We start from the raw sequence: 13,223 nt of genomic DNA, 5'->3' as shown, positions 1-13,223 counted from the left end.
CATATCTCAACTTAATATGCAGTGTGAAAGTATCTAATTAGTCATAATTTCCTGTTTCACCTTAACTAGGGTTCCCAGCTTCAGAACAAGGCAGGATCTTAAACCATGGTTTGATATTGGTTTCCAAAATGTTTTTTCTATATTATTGTGGCCTGCCCTGATTAACAAACTAAATAAATATGCTTATTAGTTATCTAAAGGTATTTTGTAGCTTGACCAATAAATGCCACAATTATTAGACATTCCCCATTTACTTCCCAAAGTGGTAAGAATAACTAGCAAATGTCACCATTTTCCAGTGTTTTGTTCTTTGCTATGACTTGAAACACACGTAGCCTGTGTTTCTTCCATGCTGTCAATACCAAGTATTAATAATACCTTCATTGTCATTGTACAACCTGTGTACAATGAAATTAAATGAGCCTCCCTCTTAAGTATAATTTCATCCTGAATCTGAGACCCTTAGAAAACCCTAAATGGCCTATACAAAGGCTATCATGATATTTGTGTGCATGATATTTTGTGTCGTTCTCACCCATAAACAGGTATAATAACTTTTGAAAGAGGCCCACTGGGACCCCCAGGGACCCCAGGATGCATTGGACCTCCAGGCCTTTCAGGAGATAGTGGAGCAAAAGGTCAGTATTTCTACTTGCATATACATTTCCAACCATAATAATTTGAGGACGGCATGGTGGTGAACAGAAATCTTAACTATAATGATTATTAGACTCTGCCAAGACTGCTTAGGCATACTCAGTTCCTTTTCATCATGCTAAGGGCAATTAGACCTGATTCTGCTTTTCATTCTGAGCTCATAAAGGCAACCAAACTGGCCCAGAGTAAAAAATAAAAAAATTCCTTCAGTAGCACCTTAAAGACCAACTAAGTTTATATTTTGGTATGAGCTTTCGTGTGCATCCACACTTCTTCAGATACATGAAGATACATGCACACGAAAGCTCATACCAAAATATAAACTTAGTTGGTCTTTAAGGTGCTACTGAAGGAATTTTTTTATTTTTTGCTTCGACTCAGACCAACACGGCTACCTACCTGGCCCAGAGTACATTGTCTTCCTCTATCGCCTTCCAAACAATAATGAGGATTTTTACCCTGTACCAAATGCCAATATTTATATGAGCATGAGTGACAGTCAGTGTTGGACTTAGACTGGGGAGACATGGATTCAGTTCCCCAGTCAGCCATGATTCTAACTGAGTGACCTTGAGACACCGTTGGGTTGCTGTGAGGATAATCTACGGATCCCCTAAGCTAGATTGATCTCTTGAAGGAACAGGAGGATAAAAATCAGAAAGAGAGATAAAGTGTGATCTCTGTGGGCACTCTCTGTTCTCACTGTTGACTAAAGGCTTGCCCAATAACACTAATAATATATTTATCATTTTTAAGGAGAAATATTCTTTACTGGGAAAATTTGCCTCACTATCTGCTCCTAGGGTTAACCATATTGCTAAATATGGAAAGCTCAGGGGAATTAGATGCACAAATGTGATGACACTCTTTTTCATCCTGTCTTTGTGTTTTTACATTGTAAATCGTCCTGTGATCTTTGGATGAAGGGCAGTATAGAAACTTAATAAATAGTAATCCTTGCCGATAAATACATACAGTGCTGTAGGACACATGTGCTTTTTGACACAGCAATAATTTACCAATGTCACCTTTATCAGAGGAATATTTTTTACTGCAGGTGAAGAAGCAGGCCCTTGCGACCAGTGCACCTTTTTGACGGGGCCACCTGGCCTTCCTGGTGTTCCTGGAGCACAGGGTGAACAAGGAGTTAAAGGTAAAAGAATCTGACAATGCTTGAGTATTGCTAATATATACCAAGAGCTCAGGGAAAGGGATAGAAGAGGGTGAAAAAAATCTCCAACTGGCAGTTTACAGTGGTGCCTCGCTAGACGAAATTAATTCGTTCCATGGGTCTTTTCTTATAGCGAAAAATTCGTCTAGCGAATCCCATAGGAATGCCTTGAAATTTTTTTCGAATTTTTTTTGCCCATAGGACCGCATTAATTGAATTTCAATGCATTCCTATGGGAAACCGCGATTCACTAGACGAATTTTTCGTAAAGTGCATTCGTCAAGCGAGGCAACCTCCGCTCGAAAAATCCTTTTGTTAAGCGGAAATTTCATTAAGCAGGGCATTCGTTAAGCGAGGCACCACTGTATTTCTGTTTATAGAACATTTTACCCTCAGCCATTCTGATGTAGATAATAAATTAGTAACGTGGTTTTGCTTATATACTTTAAGAAGGGAGGTTTTAGAAATTATTAGGATAAATATGTCCCTTATGATCCATCACCCTGATGCCAGAGTGCCCTATAGAGTGCCCATAGTGCTAAAGGGCACAGCTGGTGTCAACAGGATTGTAAAAAACACAACTCCAGTACACCAGCAAACAGCTGCACACTGGCTTTGTATAATAAAAGTTTAATGCACTAGTGAGGATCAAAGGTGCTTCTGGAATGGAGTATCTTGGAGGAGGTCATGGCTGGCTGAAACCCTGTACTACAACATTTTTGTTGTAGGTTCCAACTTGTATTCTACTTATCATTAGACTATGATTCATCTCCCTTAGGATATTATTGTTTAATATTCTGCTCAGGGATAGCTAACCTGTCCCCACCCCATGCACGTAAGCACCAGCAGTGCTAGTGTTGGGAGGGCAGCTCTATGGCACCCCCCCCCCCGCCACACACATACCTTGCTACTGTGCTACTTTGAGTTCCTATGCAGTGAACTACAAACATTAGTAGGAGCGCAGACAGCCTTCTCCTGATTTCAGGATTTGGGCTGGCTGATATCGGAAGAGGCACTCTTGCTTTCAATGTCAGTCTGGTTATTTCTGTAGTAGTATATGGCCAGTTACTTAGGAGCAGGTGGAGCTTGTCAACCCGGGAAGGGGGCCCATCTATAAGAGAAGGAGAACTCTGGTCCTAAATGTCCGCTGCCTTGTGGAATATCTTCAGAAGAAGAAAATGCTATGGAGTAAACCCTACACAAATCCAGAGTGGAGTCCTTATGATGGTTTGGTGGTGCTTTGTACACCTCCTTCTGGCAACTCCTGCAGCCAAGCTGGCGCCAAACATATTGCTCTGTGAGGCTGAGAAGAGGGGTCTTGTCTTGTGGGCAGCCCAGGACCTCCATACACGCTGCCCAGGCTTGCATCCTGGAGAGGTCATTTCAGTGCTAACGCATCAGTTTGACTTCACCTCCAGAGGCACACTCCATTGTCTCTTGAGACAGATCGATGCCAACAACAATTACTTCAACCTTCCAGTTCTCTCTAAATCACTGTCTCCTCCATTACAGGTATAGAAGGAGCATTTGGGCCTAAAGGATCCCAAGGAACCCCTGGGATTCAGGGGCCTCCTGGCATTCAGGTACGGTTCATGTTAAATTGTTTTTAGAGTTGGTATGTATGTAGAGCCCTTTGTAATTTCCATCATAAAAAGGCCTCTGCCCATTGGAGGAAATGGATGCTTTCACCTGCAGTAGCTGACAATGGGGAAAGCCTCTTTGCACACAGAATCATTTTACCATATTGCCTTAGAGTGTTGATTTTATTGTACCTTTCATAGCATTTATATAGATTCAACGTTACAGTTCCTGTCATATTTTATTAACAACATGTGACCCAGGGACTTCCAGGTCTTCCAGGAAACCAAGGCCTTAAAGGATTGAAAGGTGAACCAGGGTATGCAGAACCAGAAGGCGCAAAAGGAGACAGAGGAGAACCAGGACCCAGAGGAAGCTCAGGAGAAAATGGTTCAGACGGGTTACCTGGGAAACCTGGACTGAAAGGGTCTAGAGGCTCTGTGGGAGAACAGGTTAGTACCTGCTACTTTCACATCTAGTGCAATCATACTGGTTTTTGCATTGCTTTCAATCCATTGAAAAATAAATAAGGTAAACATATCTGAAGACATTCGTCAAGGTACATGCACATATATTAATTTTTGTTGTGTGCCCTAATTCTATTACAACATCTGAAAAAGTCATGTGGAAATGTGCAAGACTGCAGCCTATACACAGCATAAATCTGTAGTGGTCACCGATTTCCCTTTTGGATTTAGCTGAATATGCACTTTAAAGTGTGTGGAAGGATTCAATGTAGTGCTATGGCAGTCCTTCCAGCTTTCCAGCCTTTCCGTTTGCCAGATGAAACAACCCCCCCCCCCACTGTTCTCCTGACCCCACAGAGCCAAATTTGGGGGAGGAAAAGCTCTATTGCACTCATGGAAGTCCTTGCACAGACTTCCAGTAGTGGGACTCAATAGTTGAATCTGGCCTTATTTTTGGTGATCAAAATGAAATTGTTATGTTACTTATTTCTGCTTTGAGTCATTGCTGAATCATGGTGGCAAGTGCAGACTCCATCATGTTTCTAGCAGTGCATATGCAAAAGAGCTATGTTCATCCATGGTCTTTGCTGTAGGCACCAACTTTTGTTTCTGACTGTGACTTACCATGCAGGCGTTTCCAGTGTGTGTTAAGCAGTGTTTTCTGAATTCTTATCAGGGACCTGATGGTACAAAAGGAGACAGAGGTGCACCAGGATCAGTTGGTAGCTCAGGTCTTCCCGGAGAGAGAGGGCTACCTGGACCACCAGGATATGGACCACCAGGAGTGGAAGGGTCTAAGGGATCTCAAGGAAATCCTGGTTTGCCTGGGTTGGTTGGAGAAGCAGGTCGGTAGATATTATTGTTGTTATTACTAAATTATTTGACTGGGGTGTCTATAGTAGATTTAAAAGCTTCAGTGGGTGTCTAGGCATATATATATATATATATATATATATATTCCTAATACAACATTACAGAGTATTCTTTAGTAATGTAAGCAGGATCATTTCTGCATCCTGCTCCAGAAATGTCTGTGGCATGCAAGCGCACTCTTGAATGATGCACATTTTAGTTAGGTCCTTTCAGGACCTAGGGCTTCCAGACAGCACTACTGTTGTGATTTTGCTATCTGTGGTTTATATCCACCTACTTTTCTGCAGTTCGATGAAGCTCAGTTAGTCATCCGACTGCTGAAAAACTAAGCTAATTTGCTGGGTTTCCTTGCAGTGCGCTTATCAGCCATTTTGGAGCTACAAATCTGCTACCCCGCTACCCTGAAGTTGTGTAACTTCATTGTGCTGCTGTCTTTAAATAACCATTGGCATATTCTAGTTTGTGTTCTTGTTGTCATACACTTTTAAGGTCCTAAAGGTGAGCCTGGTAAAGTAAATGCAATTCCTGGACCTCCTGGACTTCAAGGGCCAGATGGTAGGCCTGGACCACAAGGGGAAAGAGGTGAGAGCTACCTTTTCAAGCTGACCCTTCTAAAATATTACACACACACACACACACACACACACAAAAAGAAAAGGCTGCAATTTGTCATGGTCAACCAGCAGCCACTATCCAAAGTAATAACCTGCAGAAGAGGCTGAAAGAACAAGCAAGGTAAGCAAGCAAAATCTTGACAGCAAGGAGCAAAGATGCTCTAGTTTTGTAGCTGAGCAGCCAGGATTGGCTAATTCCCTTATGCAGGGTGTTTACATGGATGGTTAAGGCTGCATCCTAGCCCTCCTTAGCTGGGAAGGCAAGCCCCATTGAACTAAGTGTTCCTTCTAAGTAGACAATTAAAATTGCACTGTTGGCCACTGTTGAAAGAGGGCTTTAGGTACAATTCCTGTGTAAACTTGTAACTCAACTCACCAGCAAATCAGTGGGGAGTGGGGAGAGAACAGATCCCTGAAGGGGGAAAAAACCCCAGGCAGGTACCGGTACTTTAGTTTCTTTAGCCCCAGTTTGTAGGGAAGACCCTTCAACCCCCTGGGTTTTTGTTCTAGATAGAGTGTGGGCTTGCCATTTGATACTGCTGCCAGAACTACTTTGCATTCTTTGATAGGTAGTGTTGGATCCAGAGGGCCACGTGGTTATCCAGGCCTCCCAGGACCAGACGGTGACCCTGGCTTTTCAGAGAATGGATTTCCTGGCTATCCTGGCATTAAAGGTAACGTATTTGTCTTTTCTTCAAGGAAAAGAGAGAGAGAGAGAGCAAGAAAACGAAGTAATGAAACAAATGAGAAATTTAATAAATAATCATCTATGAAGTCCTAGAGAACTTCAGAGAGAGAGAGAGAACTTAGTTAGATCTGTATTATCATGGACATCAGTGGTAGCCAATGTGTTGCATTCTGTAAGTTGTTGGGTTCCAACTCCCAACCCAAATGGCCAATGACGAGGAATCATGGGAGTTGTAGTCAAACAACATTTGGAGGGTTCCATATTGGCTCCCCGTGGTGTAGATATAGTTGTATCTTCATTAGAGCACTTCAGTAAAACTATATCATGCATTTTCAAAACAGAGGACAGCTGACAATTTTACTTTAAAAGTAACATGCATACAAATTTCATTTGATTTGACATACTTCTGGTGCTGCAATGGCATCTTCCATTACTTTGTTGTAAAAGTGAACAGAGGGTTGCAGCACTGAGTGGCATATCCCACCAGCACAAGGATTTCTGCTTGTGCTATGCAATTGCCCTCCCCCTCCTTGCACACATCCCTAAACCTGTTATGGGATCCCTCAAACTGTCCAGTGCAGATTTGGGGAGGGAAGTGGGAAAGAGAGGAGGGAAAGTCCTATTGAACAAGCACAAATACATGCCCTGACAAGACATGTTAGTTTGATGCTGTCTAGTTACTTGGTTGATGTTTTTTCTGGTTCTGTTGTGTCTTTCTCCTTTGAAACAATAAAAATTGCATTAAAAAAATAAATTCATGTTCAATTTTTGCATATTATAACAGCTGTTTTGATTTATTCATTCAAAACTTTTGCATCCCACCTTTCCTCAAAAAGTTCAAGGCAGCTAACAACAAAACCTAACCATAAAATAACAATAATAAAAAATCAGTTGCAAGACTGATCTATAGATTCGTAAGTTAATTAACAAGAAAAATGTCAGAACCTAAAAAAAAATGACATATCCACTTATCACAAGCCTTCAAGAGCCTGTGTTATATCACTAAACATTGTTTCCCCTCCACTTTGTAGGAGATAAAGGGTCTCCAGGATCCACAGGGCCATCAGGCTGTCCCGGACAATTAGGGGAACCAGGCTTACCTGGAAAACCTGGAATTCCTGGAGAAAAGGTTGGTTCGCAAACCATTTCCACTGAGTTTAATGGGTTCTACTAATTAGCAAGAGCATTAACAATTTTAAGAACTTTAAGAAATGTTATTAAGAAAAAAAATTACATTTTACTCACAATGTTTCAGACATGACATTTATTACTATTATTTCCTCCATGTTTTAGGGTGAACCGGGCCCAGTTATACCTGGTCAACAAGGCAGACTAGGTTCACCAGGAGTAGATGGCATGCCAGGTGAGAAGGGTGAAAGAGGATTCCCAGGACTTCCAGGGCTCCAAGGTCAACGAGGTCGTGATGGTGCTGATGGGCCAAGAGGTAGAGTATATTTTGAGCAAAATGTTCGCCTCCTTGACATATTAACTGAACATTATGAATTTACAGTCAGTGAAGGTTTCATTCAAGAAAATTATATCTCTCCATTCCCTCACATTTGAGCAATGTTCAGTTTGTGCAACCTGAGGATACAGAAGGTATCCTTGAAGAAGTGAGGCCAACTCTCTGTGCACTCAGTTCTCACTCCTTCCTTGCTGCTACAAGAGGCATGGCGAAATGGGGGTGGGCGGGCAGGGAAACCACTACTTTAGTGGTGGCTTACCTGAAGATTGGATGGCTGCCCTGGAAGTCCAGAGATTTCAACCCCAAGTCAAGCCATACTTAAAAAGAAATGGGTCTGGCATACTAGGCAATTGAAAAGGCCAGATATATCAAGTCTAAGTTGAATACTTTTAGGCCTCTAGTTTGATGGAAGGGCGGGAGAAGCAGAACCAGGTGCATGTAAAACTGCTTTTTCTCCAAACTGAGGTGCCTGTTGCCAAATGGACCTGGTCATTAGAGTGCCCCCCCAGCTACAGCTTTCCACACCTGTAAACTAAATGTGTGAAGTGGATGCATGTATGTTCTGGAGTGTGTGTGACAGAGAGAGGGGAGAAAAGAAGAGGGAGGGAAAGAATGGAAGCATAAGGACCTCATTGTAAAACTGGGCCCTTCATCATATGATACAGTATTAAGTTACCTTAATGCTATCAATACTCTCTTTTAGGAGAACCTGGGTCCCCTGGAGTTCCAGGAGAAAAGGGTGTTGCAGGAAAAATAGGCGACTGTCTTATTGGCTTACCAGGCCCACCAGGTCTATGTGGATTAATGGGGCCCCCAGGTAAGTATTACACAAAATAATTGGGACTCATGCAGTAAACAAAGTACATATTGTCACCCCCCTACTCTAAGCCAGCATGTACTCTTCTGAGCACCTGAAGCAGGGTCATGAAGCACACTTCACTGATTTAAGGGTTGGAACAATGCTCATCAAAACTACAGACTTGTCTGTCTCATTTTCTTCACATAGGATATCTTAGACAAGCATCTTGTAGGCAGTCATGATCCTCTCTACAAAAGGGAGATGATATCTCTTTGAGAATATATTCATATTTATAACATTGTTGATACTTCAAATAAAATCCTATTGAGTTTAGGTTTGGTTTGTTGAACAGGGGAGGGATAATATAATGAAGGTGCAATCCTATACTTCGCTACCTAATAGTAAACCACATTTAATTCAATGGGCTTATTCCCAGGAAAGTGGAGTTAGGATTAAATCCTAAAATATTTTAACTCTGTGTTATATCTTCTGCATAAGTCTCCGGCAGATGGTACCTAAAATTGAATTAAAAACCCAGAAAAAAATATAGGCATACAAAATATCCAGGCACATAGACACTGATATGTTTTAATCTTTTTCCACTGCTAATTTAAATTCATTTTAAAATGTTTTAAATTATTTCTGTTTTTATTGATAATTTAAATATCTATTGTAAACCGTTTAGAGATTTTGCTACAATATAGCAGTATATACATGTCATTGAATAAATAAATAAATGTAATTTACTTTTTCTTCTTTTTTAAAGTGACCAGAAAGGGGTTTTGTTGTTGTCATTGTTCAAATGGCTTTTAATTTGGTTCCTTTTTGTATCATGTCTGGAAGAAGCTTGTATTTTGTTAGTAGACTCTGGGTGTCTTCAATTTGTCATTATTCTTCAGGAGGGATTCAAATGCACACTGCATATTTAGATTTGCCACAATTAAAGTAGATTAAAATGGTCCGTCAAGCAAATGCACTTTAAAACAAAAACTGATGTTTTAAGGTTGTAAAACTGATGGGGAAATGCACTGAAAAGTGTGGGATGAACAAAATATGAATGGGAAAATGTATAGCTTCTGTGCAATGGGATGAATGCTCATTGTTGTACAAACAAATCAACAAATGCTGAATAAACTCTAGATGTAGTGTAACCTCTGTGTAAGCTTTACACCAACAAATTAGCAAGTCATCTGGAGGATCCCTCTGTATACTCCTTAGTTGTCCTTGACTGTAAGACTACTTCTTACAAAATATGCCCCCAAAACCATGTTCTTTACCTCAAGATCACAACCTTATTCAGGGGGCCCAGGGAACATTTTTACATAATGTTCATTTCAATGTGTCTGTTATCATAGGAAAACGTGGAGTACTGGGAGCCAAAGGAGACCCAGGTTTTCCAGGATTAGACATCCCGGGGTTCCCAGGACCATTTGGGCTGCCTGGATTACCTGGCCCACAAGGAGATGAAGGATTTCCTGGCATCAAGGGACAACCTGGCAGGCCAGGAGTACCAGGTGTACCAGGTGAGTATTTCTTGAAGGGAAAGTAACACACTATTATTACTACTTGCTTGCCATTTTATTCTGCAGGAGGTTTATAGATATGACCGGTGCGATCAAATTAAGGTGATGGCATAGTATTAAGTCTGTGGATAATGCATAGATAAATACTCATTTTCCCTGGTCTCTGGCACAGGCAATAAGGAATGCACAATCTCCGAGTAATACAGTATTCTGTTTCGCTCACTTCCCACAGGTCTAAGAGGAGAAATAGGCTTGATGGGCGCTGTAGGTAACCCCGGGCTACCTGGTGTCTTTGGAAATCCAGGTATCCATGGCAGCAGGGGTAAGTGATAATGCATTTCTCTTATCTGCTCATTATTTATACAACCATGAGTACACATTGTCAGCCTGTCAGATCTTTCCTGAGACAGCATTCCTCCTTAGCTGCAATAGGAGGAAAAATTCCTTCCAGGAGGGCCCACTGGGAACTGTCCATGGTCCTTACTTTCCTGACCTCTGCTTTAAAAAGAAACCTGCCCTATCTTTGCCTGTCCAGGAGAGACTCTCTCTGTGTCCATTTCGCTTGTAAGCCTCCTTTGCTTGGCTGTTAGTTGGTGCTAGAGTATTATAAGGCAAAGAGCTGAATGAATGAATCAATTTGTTATGGTCACAGACCAGAGATAGGACAAAGGGCCGAAATTAATGTGACTTCTGGATAAGACAATGTATAAGTTCTAAATTTCTCGTGGTCTCCTTGGTAAAACGTTTCAAAGCTAAAACTGTAAATGGCACACATGAGTTTCTGTAAATGTGAGAGAGGGCCTGCACATGTTTCATTGGCCAAATGTGTCACGCTATTACTTTTCCAAATGCAAGCCAAGTTGACAATTTTCTTCCAGCTTTTGAAGTAATAGAAAAAGTGTTGCAATTGCAGAGAATAAAAATAATAAAAGCAGTTTTGTTTTGTTTTTCCTTTGCAGGTTCTCCTGGCTTCCCAGGACCAAAAGGAAGAAAGGGATCTTCAGGTGAAAAAGGTGAGCCAGGTGATAGAGGTTCTCCTGGAACATCAGAGTCCAAAGTGAGTTTCGGAGATAAAGGAGACAGAGGAACTAAAGGTATAAGCACCAGTTACTACTACTGCTAAAACCAGCTTGATGCCATTACAATTGTCATGTTATGTTTTTTAAATGAGAGTGATGGTGATAATGACTTCCGGTGTAATGCATGTCATTGCTGCTGTAGGATTTCCTGGAAGACTGGGACTCAAGGGAGAAAAGGGAGAGCAAGGTCTGAAAGGGTGCATAGGTCCTGATGGACTACCAGGAATGCCAGGGCCACCAGGTATATAGACTTACTTATATATTAAACTGTATCAGATATATTGAATAATATGAGCCTTCTTTTAGTAATTTGTCAGACTAAGACAAGAGCTAGTTAAATCAAGAGTTATGTGGGGAATAATGCATTCATAATCACCTATGGTTATGCACTTGCTCATGGTTGAATGGAGAATAAGATGAATGAGACAGCCTTCTTATTGGTACAGTTGCAGAGACTTCTCATACCAGTGCTGGTTAACATGGTGAAACGTACTTGAAATATTAAATGGAACTCAAGAATGCCCAATCTTTTATTTTTAAAATTTGATGAAACTCAGTAGCAGCTGCACCTTAGTTTTAGCATAATGCTAACCACACACTCATTATGCCATGTTTATGAGATACCATCGGACAGCTTGGGAAAATGTGAGCAGTGCCATATTCCCTGTAGGAGTAGTTGCCCCTTTGAGGGGCAATAAGTAGCAGGTGTAGAACAGAGTACCCAAGAACACTGTTCTTTCTTTTGGATAATGATCCATGACATCCCACCTAATCCTGAAGGGCATCAAAATATGTGCAACTGATTATACTTTCAGGTTCCAAAGGAGACAAAGGACTTCCAGGAATTCTTGGTGAACAGGGATTGACAGGAGCTCCAGGAGACAGAGGGGACATGGGAGTGCCAGGTGATCTTACCCATGTACCTGAATAGTCATCGGGGAATAGGACTGTAATAGCCACCTGAAAAACAAATAGCTGAATTTAGTGAATTATGCATTTGTAAGGACTGAATTGGAGCAAGCTGTGCTTAAATGGGGAATGGTGTTTCACGTGTTTTTTTTGGGGGGGGGGCAACAGCACAGCTCGTAATAAGTTTATTAAGGCCAAAATACTCATTACTCAGTATTTTTCAAGTTCTTCCTGTATTTGTTTTGAATATACCTTTACTTAGAGGGAATAAGAATCTCTCTCTCTCTCTCTCTCTCTCTCTCTCTCTCTGTGTGTGTGTGTGTGTGTAAAGTTGTCTTTGTGGAAGGGTGAAACTATAATACAGCTGCTTACAACTCAGCCTTATTTTGTATTTTCATTACTTGATTTTGGTTTGGTGGCTTTTTCCCCCTTTGGGAAATTAAAAAAAAATCTAAAATATCTATTCTGATATCCATGTCTATGCCATTGCAGGTTCTAAAGGCGAACAAGGTTCTTCTGGTTTGCCTGGGTCACCAGGAATACCAGGGCCACCTGGCTTGCTTGGTGTTCCAGGGGATAAAGGAGAACCAGCCTGTCCTGGATCTGGACCTCCTGGGGACCCAGGACCTGAGGTATAGAAAGTAATAGATTCACAGCTCCAGGTTGTCCTTAATAGTTTTGATTGTTATTTACCGTGTCCCTGTTTTCCCCATTGATGCTTGCTAGGGTGATCCAGGTACCCCAGGAGAAAGAGGAAGAAAAGGTGAAAGTGGATCACCAGGCCGGCCAGGGCTTGTCGGAGAACCTGGACCACCTGGAAACAGAGGGGAAACTGGTTTACCAGGAATTCCAGGTAAAGTGTGTGTCACCAATGCAAAGCGTTAAGAGTAGAATATAATTTCTAAGTGAACTAAAACTGCAGCTACTGTAAGCAGCTTCTTTCTATGGAAAAGGTACTAGCTAGCCTGTGGATTTTGTGCTACAGGAAATATTTCAAACACTGCCAACTGATGCCATTCCCACTTGACCCTGAACTGCCATTTGAACCAGTAGCAGTCATCCTAGGAATCATTAACAGTGCCCTTGTGGCTTGTGATTGATGCTCCGAAAGCCTCCATCTGAATGCATGCTAACAGAAACAATATAATGCCATGCAAATCATATTATTCAGTAATGCTATTTCATTCATACAGCACAGGTTCTCCTTGGGGTATTTTAATACAAAGCTGATCTAGGTAACAACTTCCCATGCAGCTGGCTGCAAAACTGAATATCAGATCAGGGGGAAAGGAAAACCCATTGTGCAAAAGAGATACAAAGCGGTGTGTGTGTTAATACAGTGATCCAAAATAGACTCTTCTACTATTGATGGCTCCGTTAAATCCTGAGTTTCTCATTTA

At 41.4% G+C, this 13,223-nt stretch overlaps 1 protein-coding gene across 5 annotated transcripts in view; it reads left to right on the top strand.

The window, feature by feature from the left end:
• The window catches only part of COL4A3 (collagen type IV alpha 3 chain), a 79,169-nt gene that overhangs the window by 46,011 nt on the left and 19,935 nt on the right, over window positions 1-13,223 (top strand). For all 5 annotated transcript variants that reach the window (XM_060274535.1, XM_060274538.1, XM_060274536.1 and 2 more), the window contains 17 exons: window positions 546-638; window positions 1,715-1,810; window positions 3,341-3,411; window positions 3,670-3,858; window positions 4,550-4,718; window positions 5,236-5,328; window positions 5,930-6,034; window positions 7,080-7,177; window positions 7,342-7,492; window positions 8,217-8,330; window positions 9,668-9,835; window positions 10,068-10,157; window positions 10,795-10,929; window positions 11,057-11,155; window positions 11,730-11,819; window positions 12,316-12,455; window positions 12,550-12,676. In XM_060274535.1, coding sequence (XP_060130518.1) covers window positions 546-638; window positions 1,715-1,810; window positions 3,341-3,411; window positions 3,670-3,858; window positions 4,550-4,718; window positions 5,236-5,328; window positions 5,930-6,034; window positions 7,080-7,177; window positions 7,342-7,492; window positions 8,217-8,330; window positions 9,668-9,835; window positions 10,068-10,157; window positions 10,795-10,929; window positions 11,057-11,155; window positions 11,730-11,819; window positions 12,316-12,455; window positions 12,550-12,676 — 2,028 coding nt within the window. The remainder of the gene's footprint in view (window positions 1-545; window positions 639-1,714; window positions 1,811-3,340; window positions 3,412-3,669; window positions 3,859-4,549; window positions 4,719-5,235; window positions 5,329-5,929; window positions 6,035-7,079; window positions 7,178-7,341; window positions 7,493-8,216; window positions 8,331-9,667; window positions 9,836-10,067; window positions 10,158-10,794; window positions 10,930-11,056; window positions 11,156-11,729; window positions 11,820-12,315; window positions 12,456-12,549; window positions 12,677-13,223) is intronic.

The sequence above is a fragment of the Zootoca vivipara genome, chromosome 5, assembly GCF_963506605.1.
Source record: "Zootoca vivipara chromosome 5, rZooViv1.1, whole genome shotgun sequence".
Lineage (NCBI taxonomy): Eukaryota > Metazoa > Chordata > Lepidosauria > Squamata > Lacertidae > Zootoca > Zootoca vivipara.
The sequence above is the reverse complement of the archived record's forward strand: the minus strand, read 5'-3'. Positions and strand labels throughout refer to the sequence as shown.